General features: G+C 37.0%; 1 protein-coding gene across 1 annotated transcript in view; it reads right to left on the bottom strand.

Annotated features, from left to right (window-relative positions):
• Nucleotides 1–4,029: 4,029 nt before the first annotated feature.
• LOC129372745 (plexin-A2-like) overlaps nucleotides 4,030–16,998 on the bottom strand; it is an 83,431-nt gene continuing 70,462 nt past the window's right edge. The window contains exons 23-32 of the mRNA XM_055050216.1: nucleotides 16,863–16,929; nucleotides 16,381–16,527; nucleotides 14,192–14,351; nucleotides 13,353–13,456; nucleotides 11,156–11,252; nucleotides 10,576–10,775; nucleotides 9,509–9,678; nucleotides 8,606–8,818; nucleotides 7,203–7,353; nucleotides 4,030–6,316 (exon numbers count right to left, since the gene is read on the bottom strand). Coding sequence (XP_054906191.1) covers nucleotides 6,221–6,316; nucleotides 7,203–7,353; nucleotides 8,606–8,818; nucleotides 9,509–9,678; nucleotides 10,576–10,775; nucleotides 11,156–11,252; nucleotides 13,353–13,456; nucleotides 14,192–14,351; nucleotides 16,381–16,527; nucleotides 16,863–16,929 — 1,405 coding nt within the window. The 3' untranslated portion in view covers nucleotides 4,030–6,220. The remainder of the gene's footprint in view (nucleotides 6,317–7,202; nucleotides 7,354–8,605; nucleotides 8,819–9,508; nucleotides 9,679–10,575; nucleotides 10,776–11,155; nucleotides 11,253–13,352; nucleotides 13,457–14,191; nucleotides 14,352–16,380; nucleotides 16,528–16,862; nucleotides 16,930–16,998) is intronic.

Here is a 16,998-nt window from a genome sequence, read left to right as displayed (position 1 = left end):
ACTGAAATGAGCTATTAATAAATAATGTTCATCATTTCTTTCTATGTTTTCAATTCTTGCTTGCCATGATAAGTTTGGCCAGAAGATGGCCTCAGTAGACTGGTGTGCACTTCTTACTGATCACAGCTTGTTGTTATAATATGTGATTCTTTCTGAGAAATAATTAGGGATTTACCTCCTTATGAGTTTACTTAGTGAGAAGAAACTCTGGATGTGCGTTGTTATATTCCAGTAATGCTTGTTGTACCTAACTGAAGCAGCAGGAGACTTATGTTTGTTGAGCTGATAAAAACTCCAGTGAAGTTCAAAGAAATTAAAGCTTGATTGTGCTGTATTTACCATCTCTCATGATTCTACCACCAGTTATTAAAAAACAAGCAAATTATTTCAAATGTGAGACATTTGCCATTAGCTAGGATGTGGTAATAACACCAATAGGCTACTTAATCACTTTTGTTTTGTCCACAGATCTCTTTATTTAGTGTAAAGAGATGTATTTATTCTTTCACTGTGACTTCAGTTTGCAACGATGCCAAGTCCACTCTTGTTTATACATTTGTTTGTGAGTTGAAAGTCCAGGGATTTTTCAGCTCAGTATTCATTCCACAGATAAACTCACAGTTGGAATTATTCTTCAAGACCTGCAGTCTGCGCATAAAAACTGTTTCCCACCAAATGAAATATTCTGATCAGGGAGTAGAGGTTGCTACGCTCAGCATTGAGAAAACTGGAAAGTCCACAGAAAGGAAGCCTTACACCATTACGTTACTTGACATCACATCATATATAATGTAATCACATCAGTCATGGGTCAAGGCAGAATAAGATATTATGACACCTGCCATGATTTGAAAGGAGAATCATTTCCGAAGGGTGTAGAAGCTCCATAAACTTGTCTGTTCTCAACCGGACAGAGTCTATCAGGAAGATATCCTGCAGGGTTTTCAGCTGTCAGTGGAAACGATCTGAGTCCTAATCATCCTCCTTCCTGGGTATGTGTGTGCAAGGGAGGTAAGCGAGTGGGAATTGTTGGCTGCCGAGAGTTGGTGCTCTGACAGGTTAAGAGTGAGAAGAGTCAAGGCGAGGGGTGAGAGCGTAGCAACTGTACAGAAAACCCTTCCACACACTGTTCACACTCAACCCGAATCTGACAGGTACGAGTGGGAAAGGCTGTCGGTTCATATAGCCCTCCTTGGGCCCCAGCCTTTGTCTGCTCTGCTTGCCACAGAACCCTGAGGGTTGCACATAAATAATGAATTCCTGTTCCCTATGGCAAGTGGTGAGGATCCCCTATATGCTGCCCACATGCCGTACCAAATATTGTCACAGTATTGTGTTTATCATGCGGCCGGTCTCTACGATTTTTTATTTGCTTTATAAGCTCAGTTTGTTTTCACGATCAGTTGTCAAACAATTGGATGAAATAGTTTTCTAATACTGGAGAGAGCTCACATTGATTCAAAAAATAGAATATCATCAAAAAATGAATTTAATTGAAGCAACATTAAATATAATTTAAATATATTTTAAAAATTCCATTATTATTAATAATTATGGCTTGCTTACTCAAACCCTAAAATTCAGTTTCTCGTAAAAATTCTTATGTAAACCAGAAAAAAAGCAGGTGATGTGAAAATTATCCAAAGGAAAGCCAAAGCCTACACCCAAAAGGAGAGTAAGCTACAAAAGGTAGTTTCTAAAAATCCTAATTGTTCAAAGTACAACAATTGAAGATTTGGTGGAAGAAAAAGTGTTGAAGTTCAAGTTAAAAGTCAAATTAAAGAACATTTACATGTAAATACATAAAATTATAGCCAGTTGGCTAAAATCCGCATCTTTAAATGACAGAATAGCTTAGCACCAAAATAAATGAAAGAGCTGTTCAGTATATCATCTCTTGAGAACAAATGTCCAGAAAACTTGCAAACAGATGAAACACTTAGTTCCTTTAAATCAAGGCTAAACCCCCCACCTGTTTAGACCTGGTTTGTTCCATAACAACTCAAGTGTATATTTGCTTAAGGATTTTGATGATGTCATATGACAAAATGTAACATGCTTCACAATTGGATTCTGTATTATGTTTTATGGTGTGAAGCATTTTGAACTGCCTTGTAGCTGAAATGTCCTATACAAATAAACTTGACAATGACTGAGGTAAACCAGAGTGAAAACATCTTTCCTAATTTTAAGGTGGACTTGAGGCATTACATTATTATACAAAGTCTTCTTTTTAAATGAATGTAAAGACTAAAGTATTCACTGTTTTCTACCTGGAGCACTTCTTTCTCTGTGACTAAGCTTTATGGAGATTCTGATTTCATTTCTCTTCCAGAAGGACATACTACTAAAAGTACCAAAACGTAATTTTACTAATATAATTCTGTGTAACTTGCCAGCAAACTCTCTCTTGCCCAAAGCCCATAGAGAAAAGATCAGTCTTTGTCAAGAGATAGATTAAACAAAACCGCAGCCAATGATATAGATAAGCTGAAGGCAGCTATTAAAGCAACCGGTGCTTTCTCAGCAGAGCCACCGGCTGATCGTCTCTGTGGCATGCTGCATTGATGCTGAACCTCATTTAAAATGAGCCCTAGCCACACATTGACTGGATGTACTGTACAGCACATGAACATACCTTTCAGCAGGTACACATTTCTGCATTTAGAGTAAATTTTCACTTGTCTTATGAGATATTCTAAATGTTCGGTGGAAATGGATTTTGGAATTTGAGCTTAAAAGGATTTGTTTCCCCAGTCCACTACATTAAAGCATTTCCTGAAAACCTCAATTTCCCACATAAAGAATGAGAGTGCAGTTAGTCATCATCCAATGAGTTGGTCTTTGTCTTCCCAACTCCAAAGAAGAATAGACAAATTGAAAATGATTGTTCAATAAAGGCTTTACTTGTGTTTGATCTGAAAATAGAATGGCCCTTTCTTTTGGTGGACTTTACACAAAAACAACACATGTGCATTTAAGTCTAATCAAATGCACAAGTAAATTCCTGCCAAATGTGAATATTCTGTAATCTAAGTTTTGTATCGTTTCATTTGCTTTACAGTAACTATGTTTGTGTTTTCTTTGAGTTCTCATCAGAAAAAACAAGATTTGAATTTTGAAACTGAACTAAATGGCTACTTCTGTTAAGAGACTCATGAGTGTTAAAATTATGTGTCTGATATACTACGAGTTTAGTCATTCTTAGAGAAAATTAGTTGTGTAAAGCGTGAACTGCAATGACTGAATGATAGATGCACTCCTGGGGGGTTTTGGGTCAACTCTGTCTTGCATTTGGCCGCTTTCCCATGAAAGTTCAATATGAGTTTTCTATTAAATTAGGATACTAATGGTGGTCTAACACAGTAACAATAGATTATCCTGTTATATGTGGCAGAGTTCACATTGACTTCAAAATTACCTCAAATGGCACAGCTATATAACTATAAATGTTTCACAAAAGATAAGAGACTTTTGACGTTTTGCTTGTTTTAAACAAAGGCAACAATATATCTCTCCAGGAACAGCACAAAAAAGAATAGCTTTTCTTGAGCTATTCCCAAATTTTTGCCAGTTGGCAAAAACATCTGGTTTCCATTTAAATGCTATATGTTGCATCTTTCAACCACAAACTAGCAACTAAAATCATTTTCACAGTGTTATTGTAATGAAGAAGTTATTATTTTTCATAAATTTCACTATTTTCAATCATTGGTAGAGTTGTGAGCATTAGAAAAAAAAAGTATTATGAGCCTATTGAAGGGAAACAAAATGTTACCCATCCCCCCATTGTGAAACACAGACTGCAGTAATAACTGAAGCAATGAAACAAAAACAGTTTTCATCAGCTGCGCTTTTAATGTATAACAACAGTAAAAAGTGAATATTTTACTTGCAAAATAGGAGTGTTTTTATGTACATTATTTATACAGTTATATATTGTTTAAAAAAATTACAGTTTAAACATGACAGTTTATTGCACAACACATTTATAAATTATCGCTGTCAAACCACACATGAAACAGATGAATTCCATCACATTTTAACACTTAACATGAAATGTTTTTTTTTTTATCTATTTTTCCATGAATCAAGGTCCTGTGAGGAGTGTAAAATCTCCTCTAAATACTGACATGGTAAAACTGGCAGCAAAAGACTGAGCGTGCTTCTTAATGAAACAGCCTTAAGCACCAAATGGTCTTCATCTAGCATCATCACAATGGGTGAAGCAATCAAAAGTAAAACCCACAATCAGAGTGATGGCCAAGCAGACTTTTCTCTCTTCATGATGGTAATTGGCTGAAAGTTTAGAAATGTGTTCTGTAGCAACACCAGCGCTGAAACTAAAGCAGCCAGGTCAAATATATGAACACTGGAAAGCAAAATGAAATTGTTGCCTTAAAAAACGTATTTGCCCCTTACAGATTTATGTTGTTTTTTACTCTTATTTTTTTTGGTAACACTTTATTTAACGGGTTGTGAATAAAACTGTCATGACGCCGTCATAAACATAACATCTGTAATGAACATGAGTAAGTCTTTCTGAACATTTATGACTGTTGACATAAAGCTGCATAATTTTTTTAAGTTTAACAAATGCACTTATTATTTTTTCAATAATGCTTTTTTATTGTAACAAGCTTTTGTTTAATTTGATTATTCGAAACAGTTAAGTGTAACATAAACGCAAACACAGAAGAAAATGTAAAGGGCAAATACGTTTTCAAGGCACTGTGGGTTGAAACACAGAAACACATTGTGACGCAACAAGCAGACTTGAAACGGATCAAAAGCTGATCCAAACACAAATTGAATTAATTAAATATTCAATCTGTTTACAAAAAATAAGCACACCTGCTTTGCACAAATCTACAGCTCCGTTTCAGCTTTTCACCCACAATTCAGTTCGACGTCAAGCTCAAGTTAGACACCATATTGGAAAAAATCAATAACGCATCAACGGCTTTATCTAACTTAATCTATTCAAGTTACTTGACAAGAGCTGCAGATGTTCTTAATATCCTGTACACCGGGTGCATTTCAAGTATTACGCTTCATGTAAACAATAACTGATGAGAAGGGAAAGGTGCGGGGTAGGATGCTATGGGCCAAATTTACGCTAATCTGATCCACGATCACGCTTAAAACGTCATTAATCATGCTTTCTGCAACAGTTCAATTCGGCCTCCACTTATCTTTGAATGGCTGAATTAGTGCACTATAGATCACTGTAAAAATGTCCTATCTCAAATGAGATCTCTTCCGTACAATGTCATGTTTTATTAATAGCTTTAACAGGAGCATTTAATTCAAATGAATCATGAGATGCAGTAAAATCCAGGAAGAGGGCCCAAAATATCTCCATATATATTAAAAATTGTAGCGTTGAGATGTCTTTGAGTCTGGGACTTTTAGGAGATTTTAGTCGCTTCAGAGTTTAGAAGTTCAGACAATCGTCACAGAGTGAAACATAACACTGCACGTCTTTTAAAAGCCCATAGCAAAGGCTTAACAACACATAGTCACACATCTCTGCTCAGAATGGCTACAAATAGCAATGTCACTCCAAGTCAGTCACATGAATAACTGTCCTTCAACTTTGACATAAAATGTACTTTGAGTTCCGTCACAACAGACGTGCCGTCCCATTAAATTGGCTCCTGTCTTTGTCGAGCTCCTCCGCTGGCTTAAGCGTTGAGTCATTCTCTTATTAAGTCCTGTTCTCTTCAGAGCTCACAGTGGTGCCTCGCTCACAGTTAGTATAAGCACCGACTACAGAGGCAAACCATTTTCCCAGTGGGTAGGAATTGGCAGTTAAATCTGCAACTGATGATGGCCTAAATCCTTTTGCTCTCTGTTTGAGTGTTTTTAGAAGCTGAATGTTTTCTTGTAGGAGTTTCTTCAGGAAAAAAAGTGACACTGGGAGTAAAAGTCTTTGCTTTGGGATGCACTGCTGTGGTTTGTGTATGTACATTTGTATTTATGTGTGTGTATGTTTACACAGTAAGTTAGATAAATCTTTCTGTGTATGCTGTATCTGTATGTGCGATTATGATCACACATGCACATATGGAAATGCTGATGTCCACATCTGAGGAGCTTATATGTTAAATATTTAATCTCCTCCGTTACACTTTGATTTGTGGTATTAAACGCTAAAGTTTGGACATACCATACGTGTATTTGTCTTGGGAATTCTTCATGTTTTGGTGTGTATATTTCAGCTTTCTGGCGACATGGCAAATATGATCTGCTCCACTTTGTATGCCAGCTTTTGCTTCTGGGCTTGTTCGTCTTGCTCCAGTGCTTCAATGATCTAGAACAGAAAACAAACAAAAAAAAAACACACAAACAGACGAGATGAAATAGCCAGGTAACCAAGGACACAATGTGTGTTGTCAGTCAGCTGAAGGAATCTGATTTGCACATGAAGGGTTTGAAATGAAATTATTTTGCAGCAGCAAATTTATTTTTACTTGGAGCTTAAATTACTTATTCCACTTTTATTTATTTGGAGTAAATACAAATGAAGAAACTTGTAAAGTCTTAGAGTTGGACTGATAAGCTGTGAATAACTTTAGGTTGTACTTTTGAGCATATCTAAGTAGGAAAACCTATAATTTAGGCACTGATTAAATTAATAATTTCATTACAGTTTATGGGATCTCATGACTGTATTTTAGGACCACATACAAATCTTCGTCTTATTGTTTCTGACTTTTACAAAAAAAAATAATAATAAGCCAGCTGCCATAATTAACTGTTACGTCATGTCTAGCGGGCAACTGGAGAGTTGGTTTTGAGATATTTAAGTTTCACATTAATTCTCTAATCAGGTTTCATCAACTTGTGATGGAAAATAATTGGCTCCTCAGATGTTAAAAGATTCAGCTTCAGTTGGTGCAGCTTTTTTTTTTCTTTCTAAATCTAAGGCTTGCTTTGACTGGAACCAACACTATAAGCGCCAAATGAGTCAGCAAGACACTAAAGGTTCCAAGTTGTAAACCCAAATTAATTACAAAAACAAAGTGATCAGAAAAAGCCGCAGAGAAACAGAATTGGGCAAAAACTCCACAGTTCCATAACAGTGAACAAAACAAAACAATCCACTCTCCATACAAAACATTTATCATATAAATCAGTTGAGCAAATCGTACTTTCAGTCAAAAAACTGCTATCTGAATATGTTGACAGGGCCTCACCTCTTGGCTGTACTTGCTGACGTAAGCGTAGATCTCATGCAGGGCACTGAGTACGTTGAACTCACTGGAGTGGAGGCGAGCCTGTTCAGCCAGATAGGCATTCATATCCTGATCACTGATGGCAGGTAGGCGGTTGATGTCAGCGTAGTACCTGAGAGGACACATACACACATGCATGGACTCAGTGTCAAGGACACAGCCATGCATACTGGAGCTTTTCTCCTCATTTGAATTCAGACTGATGTTGTGAAAATCCATAGAATTTTTAAGGATAAAGGATTATGTTCATCAGAGACGTTTGTACAGAAAAAATAAAGAAATGTGTCACTCAGAGGTTTGGACTTTTGGTTTATATAGACGATGAATTAAAAGAAAATTCCAGATAGATGCCTTACACTGTAGGAATTAGTAGCTTAGTTGATTTACCTACATTTTTAATGTTGCATTCAACTGCACCTAAAGTTTCAGAAAGACATATAAACATGATCTTGACACCAAACAGGAAATAAATAAATCTGTAGATTTAGAGAAATTCTGGTTCTGCATGTCAACATTTTATGAATGTCAACAACTGAACTTGTTTAATTTGATTACAAGCTCGAAAGTGAAACAAAGTTATTGTAAATGTAATCTAATTTACTTCATTTTTATATCGGTTCTGATATTAAGACTTACTGAAACTTGATGAGTCTGTACGAAGTATCCAAGAACAGGATGATATTTTAAAAAGTTACATTTTAGTTTATGTAAATATAAAATAATGTCAGAATGTTTTTACTGGCTGGTTTATCTGCTCTGTCTCAAAATATCTTGATAACATGAAAAGTGGGATTAGGGATTTGTAAAATGTAGTAGACCTGAAACATAAAACTTTTCTTACACGACTTACCACTTGCACATGGATATAATTGACTTTCCCTGTTTTTGAAAGTCATTTTCTTTTTTTATTTTCTTTGTCATTTCTAAGCAACAAGAATGGGAAATGGGACGTTGAGCAGCCAATAGCTTAACCTTCTTGCTAAAAGTTAATCCGTTTTACTCTAAGGAGCATGATCAAAAAATACTTTATTCTGTAAAAAGTTGAATATCGATCAATCAAATACTGCTGCTAAATTTAGCTTGTTTTCATACAATATTTTTGTTTATGTGTTTGTAGCAAAATGAAAATATCAAATAGTTTAGATAACATTATTGTACCTGTTTTAATTAATATGTTAGATCATCTGAGGAGCAGTAGAAAGAATAGTTTCTTTCCCGTTTAAAGCAAAAGCAAGTAGATTGTGTTGCACATTTGTTTAAAATTGTTGGTTACATTCATGTTACTGAAAAATTGGTAAATTTGTCCAACCTTGGACATTTCATGCTTAATTGTAACACAAATTACTTTTTTGTGTTATATTTACCTTTCCACCCAGCTCTTATAGTGTGGAATATCCTTGGCATAGAGCAGCTTGGTGGAGGGCGAATCTTTACCCAAACGATGTTCAGATGTTGAGCAAGAGTCCATAAAGGTCTGTGCCACCACTGACAGGCAGGCGTCTGTGATGCTGCTTTTATGGATGTCAAACACAAACTGGGGATTTTTGATTACATTCACCCAGAACCGCAGCGGGAGACTGGAAATATGGAAAGATATTGACAGAGTAAAATGAAAGAAATAGTGTAAACACTGCAAGACATGTTTGCAAAGAGAAATTAAATACTTGCCAAACATCAAAAGCTCCTTTTGAATCTGAGTTTAATTAATCCCATGTTGACTTTTATGCTTGACTTTAGTTATGAAAACTAGATGGATATTTGAGCTAGGGTAAAGTCCCACAGCTACAAGATATTTCCAAGAACAGCATAAAACTAGGAAAATCCTTGAAGCATGAGGTAAATAATAAATTCCTATTAAATTAGTTATTCCAAAATTATAATTAATACTATGAAGAAATGTGTAAACGAGGGACATTCACAGTGGAGGTTGGAATGTGCTCTGAAAGCAGACGTTTAGGAACAATGGATGTTTTTTTTTTTTTTTTTGTCTGAACCAAACCTAGATGGAAATCAGTAAATAATTTCTCAGATAGACTTGTTTCTAAATTTTTCAACATGTTACATGTTGTAGCCCATCAGCATTTATTAAACCATCCCTATATCAATATCTTCAAACTTGAAAAATATGCGGTGTTGTGTAGTTGTTACATTCTTGCATTTAGCCAATAATGGCTAACCTAACCCTAAACATTGAAAGAGAGTTGGTGAATATATTCTTGGCTGTTTAATAAACTTTGAATTTGTCTTAAGTGGGAAATTTTTCTCACCAGTTACTCTTCCATGTGTGGCGAACATCCATGTCATGGATGCCATGTCTGTCTGCCTGCTCATCGAGGAAGTCAAACATGTATTTGATGGCGAGAGGCAGAGCAGTGCCTCGACACACGGTGCTGAACAAAGTCTCAAACAGGTCATCCACAAACTTCTGTAACGTGCCCTGTAAAAAACATGAAGAGAAACTTAATGAAGCAGTTCAGTAGTTTTGCTTCTGCTGGTAATATGTTTGTCTTACAGAATAGGTGCGCAATAAGTTCAGATTCAGATATGGATAAGAACAACAAAGTAACAGGACACGTACTAGGAGCTGAAAAAAGGTAACCCATTCCAGTTTGCTGTTACCAAAGATACCACGCTATCACAACAGAACATGTAATTGCTGTATTGGATAACAGCAAAAAATGTTGCACAGAAAATGACTTGAAAATTGACACTGGGCTTTTGCTACTGACTATAGCATTTTTTCTTTCTTTTTTTTAAAGCAAAGGGTCTACATCCTGTTAGCTGCATGAAAGTATAGCAGGCTTAGCTGTGGCAGTATATTTAATCACAGTATTCCCAGTTATTACTATGATGACATAAGTGAAGATGAATGTATGTTTTTCTATTTTACATACCATTTTTATCTTTAAATCTACCACTGCATCAAAAGCAGGGATGCAAAATTATTTATCCACATGAGTAACTATGAATGTTGCAAAGAAAAAAAAAACTCACAGAATAAGTATGATTTGCAACAGGAGTCACTGCAGCAGAAAATGTAACGTGCCATACTAACAACTGAAATGTTTTTTTGTATCTGTAAGTAAATGTCATTTAGAAAAAACAATAAATAAAAAATCTGCATGTTCTTGCATTTCCTCTACACTAAATGACAGTTATCAGCTTCAAAATAAAAGCCTGTTATGCGGAATTCATGCAGAAACAAATCTTTAAGTGGGTTTAATATCAGCTTGGCAATTGTGGCCAAAACGTGGAGGTCCTTACAAATAAATAAGAGATTAAATCACATGTTTAGGAGAAAATGAACGTGGTATCTTTGTCTTTTGAGTGTCACCTTAGTTGCTAGGAGTCTTGTTAGGTAGATCTCAGACACCATCTTGCTTCCACGTTCGCCCTCTTTCTGGTCACCGTGGTCGTGGTTCTTGACTAAATGCCAAACTTTGACACCACTCTCCAGGTCAGGAGTGAGCATAGGCACACAGGAGTGAGGGCTGTCAGGGCTGGTGGGGGTGGAGCGGAATGGGACGTCCATACCTAGGATAGCAATATGGCAAAATATATATTCCAAAATAAAGTTAAAATAAACCAGCTAAGCAGGTGGGATATGTACTGAGACTGTATGATCGCATAAAAGCATATTTGTTAAAGAAAGTGTCCCTACCCTGTAAGTGATAACGCTAAAAAATGTTTTAAAGAAGTTTTAAAAAAAGCAAACAAAAAGAAACACAAACTAAAATTTAAGGTTTATTTACCTTTAAATAAATAAAAAATAATAATAACAGGCATATTTGACCCTTTTGGGGCATCTTACTCTTTATCAAATCTGCAAAAGTAACAGTGGTTTGTCTACCTTCAAGAAAACATGCTTCTGTGAGATGGATGAATATTAGGTATATTTGTTTCACATTGCTGACCGTATCTGCTGATACTGCGAGGGAAGCTGGCTGAGGAGGGAATGATGAAAGAGGACATCTGTTTGGGCACCAAGGCCACCACACACCGATCAGATACCTGAGAGACAAAGGTGCAGCTTCATGAAATTTTTTGCCTCGCAGATATTGGTCAAATGCAACAAGAAAAATTCAAAGGAGCATCAGTGCAATAAAACCAAGGAGCAGAATTGTTTTTAATTATTTATTTTTTGACAATTATGATTCAAAGGAGCAAATAGAATAGCCATGGATGACAATGACAATGACCACACAACATTCACAAGCTCTTGAAGCGACCAAATATTGTGTGAATGGGATACATTTTGTGGATCATGTTAAATACAGCTGCAAACATTTTATTTAATACTACGTAATACAGTATTGTCACTAATACGCAGTACTGCAGTCTGACTCAGCTGGGTGAGAAGCAATGTTTCTTCAAGTCCAGCATGAAGTACTAAAATAGGCTTTTTTCTGAATAAACCTATAAATGTTGTGCTGCGTGCTATCCTAACTTTTTTTTTCCCTTTAAGATAAATGAGTCTTGCAATAACAACACTAATATTTAACTTGTGTATGCAAGAGTTCCAGGAAATTCCTAAAATGTCTGCCAGAAAAATGCAGTTCTGCATGTGTTATGGATTTGGCTCACATCGCAAAAAAGCTTAGCAACAAGACAAACACTTCTACACCTCACATGAGTATTGAAAATGAAGGGGTTTTTTTCACCTCTTTCTGTCTTATGAGTACATAATTTTAAAACCCCTTGAAGAAACAGTTTCATTGTTTTTGTTTGTCTGAATTACAAGACATAACTTACTGAAATGTCAGCTGTGTGAAGAGGCCCAAAGGTGAGTCATACCACTGACAAGGAAGAGTAAATTGGCATACGATGTCAGTGACCTGTGTATTAACATTCAAGACCTAGGAAAAAATGGAGGCTAAAAATGACACACAAGTCCATGTTTCTTGTATGAATCAGCTGATTTACAGTACTTGTTTTGTATTGACTCAGACTGCTTAGATTCCAATGCTGCAACAGTTGCAGCTAAAATTTCTTGAGTCCCACAGCAAATTTGGTTCATTGGCAAAATGTACTGTACGAACTAGCAGCTGTGCAATACACATATTAACTAAGAACTAATATTAAGTCTGGAAATGTAAAGAATCTTAGGAAGATTATCCCTTTGCTGTTATAACCTGGTGCTAGTGTGATACATCAGCTAATCTCATTTCATCCCAGGATTTTCTGATACTTGATTGAATCCCTTAGTGTTCACATGCTGCAGATTTCAGCACCAGAAGAAGCGAAGCAGGTTCTGAGCATCACTGACCCTCAGCCATGCTTTACTGCAGGCATGTTGTTCTTTTCAGCGTACGCCTCAGTCTTCCTGGAGACATATCGCGGATCCATTGACCTGAAAAATTCTAGTTTTGATTCATTGCTCCACAGAACAAAACCCTAAGCCTCTTTGACTCATTTTTATAGTTTTGAGCAAACTGAAGCTGACTTTACTTTTGCTTTTGGGTCAGCTGTAGTATATTTCTCAGTGTTCAGACAAGGAGTCCTTCTATATTTAGTATGTGACTCCAAGTGGAAACAAAGCATCAGTAGCTGTTCCTACCAAGTCTTGTTTCAAATGTATTTGAATATATTTGAAATATCAGCTAATGATTTATCACCACCTGCCTCCTCAGAAATCTAGTGATTTGAGAGCTTCCAGTCCTGCAAAGTGCAGATAATTTACCCAAATTTCTTTAAAATTGCAACCTCGGCTTCCAATTGCATCTCAAGGAACCATTACGGTTGTTATTATCTTTTCCTTCCTTTTATAAGGCAACTTTCTGAATTTTGTTGGCAATTACCTTGGCTTGGTTTTGTCATGCAATGAAAATTACATTCAACAATTTAGTTATTTAAAGTGTTGTACCTTACGCACACCTCATGGTTGCATGAGGTGTGCACAGCTTTGTTGCATCAATTGCTTCCAGAGACAATTTTGAGATTGAAAAATTTGGAGCCGTTGAACAATTTTAAGAGCAGAAAACAAATGTCACTTGAACTGGTGCTATTGATGAGCATCCTTCACTCAATTTAGGAACTTCATAATTTCTGAAAAAGAATAATCAGAAGAAGATGACCATTTTTGTCATGTTGGTATTAATTTTATTCCCTCACCTGGTAGTGCATGAGTGTATTGAGTCTCTTCCAGTCGCCTTCTATCTTTGTTGTGATGTCTTCATCCTGCAGGACCACACGAGCTGTTCTGCCCTGCCGCCACTCTGTTGGAAAACACATTTAAAAGCAACAGATTGCTGTTATTTTGTGTAATGTTTATAGTATTTCTCACGTCTCAGACTTATGTTCCCCTTGTCTGACATGAACTGTTAGCCTGCACTATCTCTAAAGTTATATTATCTGTGTGTTATGTTTATTCTTTACAATGTGCAAGCTGTCAAGCGAAACAGGCAAAATGTCAACGAGACAGCTTCTTGTCCTTGACAATTACAAGTCAGGGGGAGTGAGAACAAAATGAAAGGACACAGTATCTTTTTTTGAGCCACCTGGAGCAATGAGACACATCCTCCCTAAATCCCTAACCTGTAAAAGCCCCTGAAGGTGTAAAGCTACATGCCCAAAGCACTATCAGGCGATACCAAGACGGTGTTTTATTTACTCTGTGTGAAGGTACATGCCACCTAAATTTGTGCCGCATCACTCAGTATCAGATGACATGCCGTGGGTGTAAGCCTTCCTGGAGTAGTTCTGTCAAAAAGGTTTAATGTCACTGTTGGGGAGTTGCTGTGATTGCAACTGCAAGCAGGTATGGGGAGGATGCAGAAACAACGGAGGAGCTGATGTCAAACATTCTCTGTAATTTGTGTTAACATGGCCACTGTCAGGTGAATCTTTGCCACTGTGACATTATTCTAACAGGTTGTTATGCAGTTGATTTTCTTTCAGAATATAATGCATGAGACAGCTACTATGATCAAAAGATTGTCTGACTCGCTCACCCAGGTCCATGTCTGTAGCTCGAGGTCGGGTGGAGTATGGCATATTTTTGTACACAGCATCCAGGATCTTTTCCTTCACCTGGGTAATTGTGTCACAGTTGAGAGCCTTGACTGGGATCTCTGGGCTGTTTTCATTGTCGGGGTTCACACAGCTCAGCGTCTGGAGATCCAGGACAGAGAGAGAGAGAGAGAGAGAAACCCAGAGAGGTAGACAGAGAGAGAGAGGTGTTGCTTGGGAGGTCCTTTCATTACCTGCTCTTCACCAAGATGTCCTGGTGGAGAGCATCTTGGCTTGAAATGTAATTTCACACCTCCAGGATGTGACTGTGCAGCTCTGGCAGCAGCATTAAACACGTAATGAGACAGAGCCTCTCACACTCTCCGACACGGCGATCAGAGAGGTGTCATCTTGTCGCCGGCTGGCTCTGCTCTGCAGCTGAAGCCAGTGGGAAAACGGATTCTGATGGGCTGCTGGAGGATCCCAGCCAGCTCCATTTGAATAGAAATGTAAAGGACATAGACGTGTGGTTGGCCCAAACGCTTGACTATAGTGATTAGGACAGACAAAATTAGCAATTTGGCAGTCTCTGCTCCTAATTATATTTAACAGTTTGAAGGTAAAAAGCTGCCTTTTTGATTTTTCATTCACGTGTGTGGACGAGTGAAACGAGGAAAAGCCTGTATGCAGGATGAAAACGGGGTATTAAGAGGCTCTGTTGTCCTGCTGTGGGCATTCTGCTGGTGTGGTTGGTTGTTTTCTCTGAGAGGAACATGATTTATGCAGATCAATGTCCCTCTGATTGATAATCCTCATTTCAAATTAGTCGTGCCAACATCCTCATCTGTAGGACACAAATGCATTCATATGCCAATTTGATTTTATTCTGTATCCCCTTGACATATTACATTGCCTGTCACATTGTTTCGTTTCCCTGCTAAAGAATCAAACAAAAACATGGCTATAGAAAGTCCATATGTTTTTGAAATGGCCATAGGATATGTTTTGTGTCAGGTGAACCATCTTCATATTAATTTAGTCATGTTTTTTTCAGATGATTATCCTTCTGAAATATACATTTTTAATTTTTGGATGAATTTTATTCAAGATTTCCTAGTATTTTATAAAGGGAGCTTTACGTCTTTGAAGGGAAGTAGGCTCAAAGAAAAAATGATTCTTCACCATAACTAACAATTCTCTTGAAGTGTTTTTCACTGTGTTAGTTTTCCTATGTTTAACACACATCCATCTGGAACGTTTCCTGATGAAAAGCTAATTCTTTGTCTTATCTGACCAAAAGGAAATGGTTCCAGGCAAAAACTCATCAGGGCTGCATAAACTCCACATATTTATGTTTGTGAGGACTGAATAGGATTTTTCTTGGCAAGTCTGGTTGGCATATTGATAGTATGTTATGGAGACTTGGTCATCCCAAGAGAAAATCTTAGCAGCATTTATCCAACAGACAACTTTGGACGTTTCTCTTCCATCCCTAGCCACTTTCCTTTGTAAAAGATAACCTTGAGCTTCATCATTTTGGTTTTGACTGTAGAAATGGAACATTTTATACAAACAGGTTTTTTCTTGTAGACATTTCAGGAATTTTAAACATAAACATACGTTTTTCAATTAAATTACATGTTTTGCTGTGTTACACATTTTGAACAAGGAAAAGTGTGAGACTCACGCCTTATTTATAATTGAAAAACAGGAATTTGTGGTTTACAGTTTAAAGTTTAGTGATCCGCTTGTGTTCAAGTTTAAGGAATGGCTTTTCTTTAAATTTTTTCTGGGTAATGTTTTGAAAGAACAATCAAGGGCAGATTTAATTTAAGGTGTTTTAGAGAAGAAAATAATTGTGGAGTGCTTCATGATTCCAGTCAGTCGCTCTCAGTTTGGTGAAATGACTTCCCTTTGTATATAATAAAAGTTTGCTTATGAAGATTAGAGTTCAGTTCATTCATCTTTCAGCTTGAAGAAAACATCAGAATGTATGTTTAGACTCTGGATGCTCATAAAGCCCCAAACATTGTGCTTTGCATCCAAGTGCTTTCCATATTTTTTTCTTTCTGGAGACATTTTCATTTAAAACTGCGTATGAAACTGTCAAGGTTCTTTTCCAATAGCACAACATATTAATACACACTAAATAGAGGACTTTTTTTCCTTTATGAATGCCTTTCTGACTCACCAGCATTTTGTATTCAATCTGCTGCCGGATGAGTTTGTCTTCACTGAGGGAATAGCGTGCCTCCCCTGTGATGGAGTCTATGGGTCCCTTCTCCATTTGCTGTTTGATGGCACAAAACAGCATGAACAGAGGCTCCCCAGCGCACTCCTTTGTTTTGGAAGAAAACCAAGCAATTGGATTGAAAAAAGGGAGAAAGAAGGGATGAGAAAAAAACAGATTTCTTTGTGTCGGTAGATGAGACGTGACCTGCTAATGTGAACATTATGAATCAGGAAAACTATAGAGACGTTCGACCTCACTGGTAAGATAACCCTTTGATAGTGTGGAAAAGCACATCAATATCAGGCATTTATAAACTCAGCCACCACAAGAATTTAGAGGAGTCTATTTAAGAAAAAAATCAATACAAAACATTTTAAGGAGCCTGTAGTACATCACAGTGATACCTGTAGCAAAAAGAACAGAGAATGACTTCGTTTTACCTTGAGAAATTTGTGAAGCAAGAAGGCAAACCAATTTGTCAGCATCTTCTCTGCCACTGACTCTGTTCTGCAAGACGAGAAAGCGCCACACACATTCATTATCAGGAGGCGTCCCGCAGAGAGTTGGAGTGCACTG

This window comes from Poeciliopsis prolifica, unplaced genomic scaffold (assembly GCF_027474105.1).
Source record: "Poeciliopsis prolifica strain line A6 unplaced genomic scaffold, Auburn_PproV2 SCAFFOLD030, whole genome shotgun sequence".
Lineage (NCBI taxonomy): Eukaryota > Metazoa > Chordata > Actinopteri > Cyprinodontiformes > Poeciliidae > Poeciliopsis > Poeciliopsis prolifica.
This window is presented reverse-complemented; position numbering and strand designations above follow the sequence as displayed.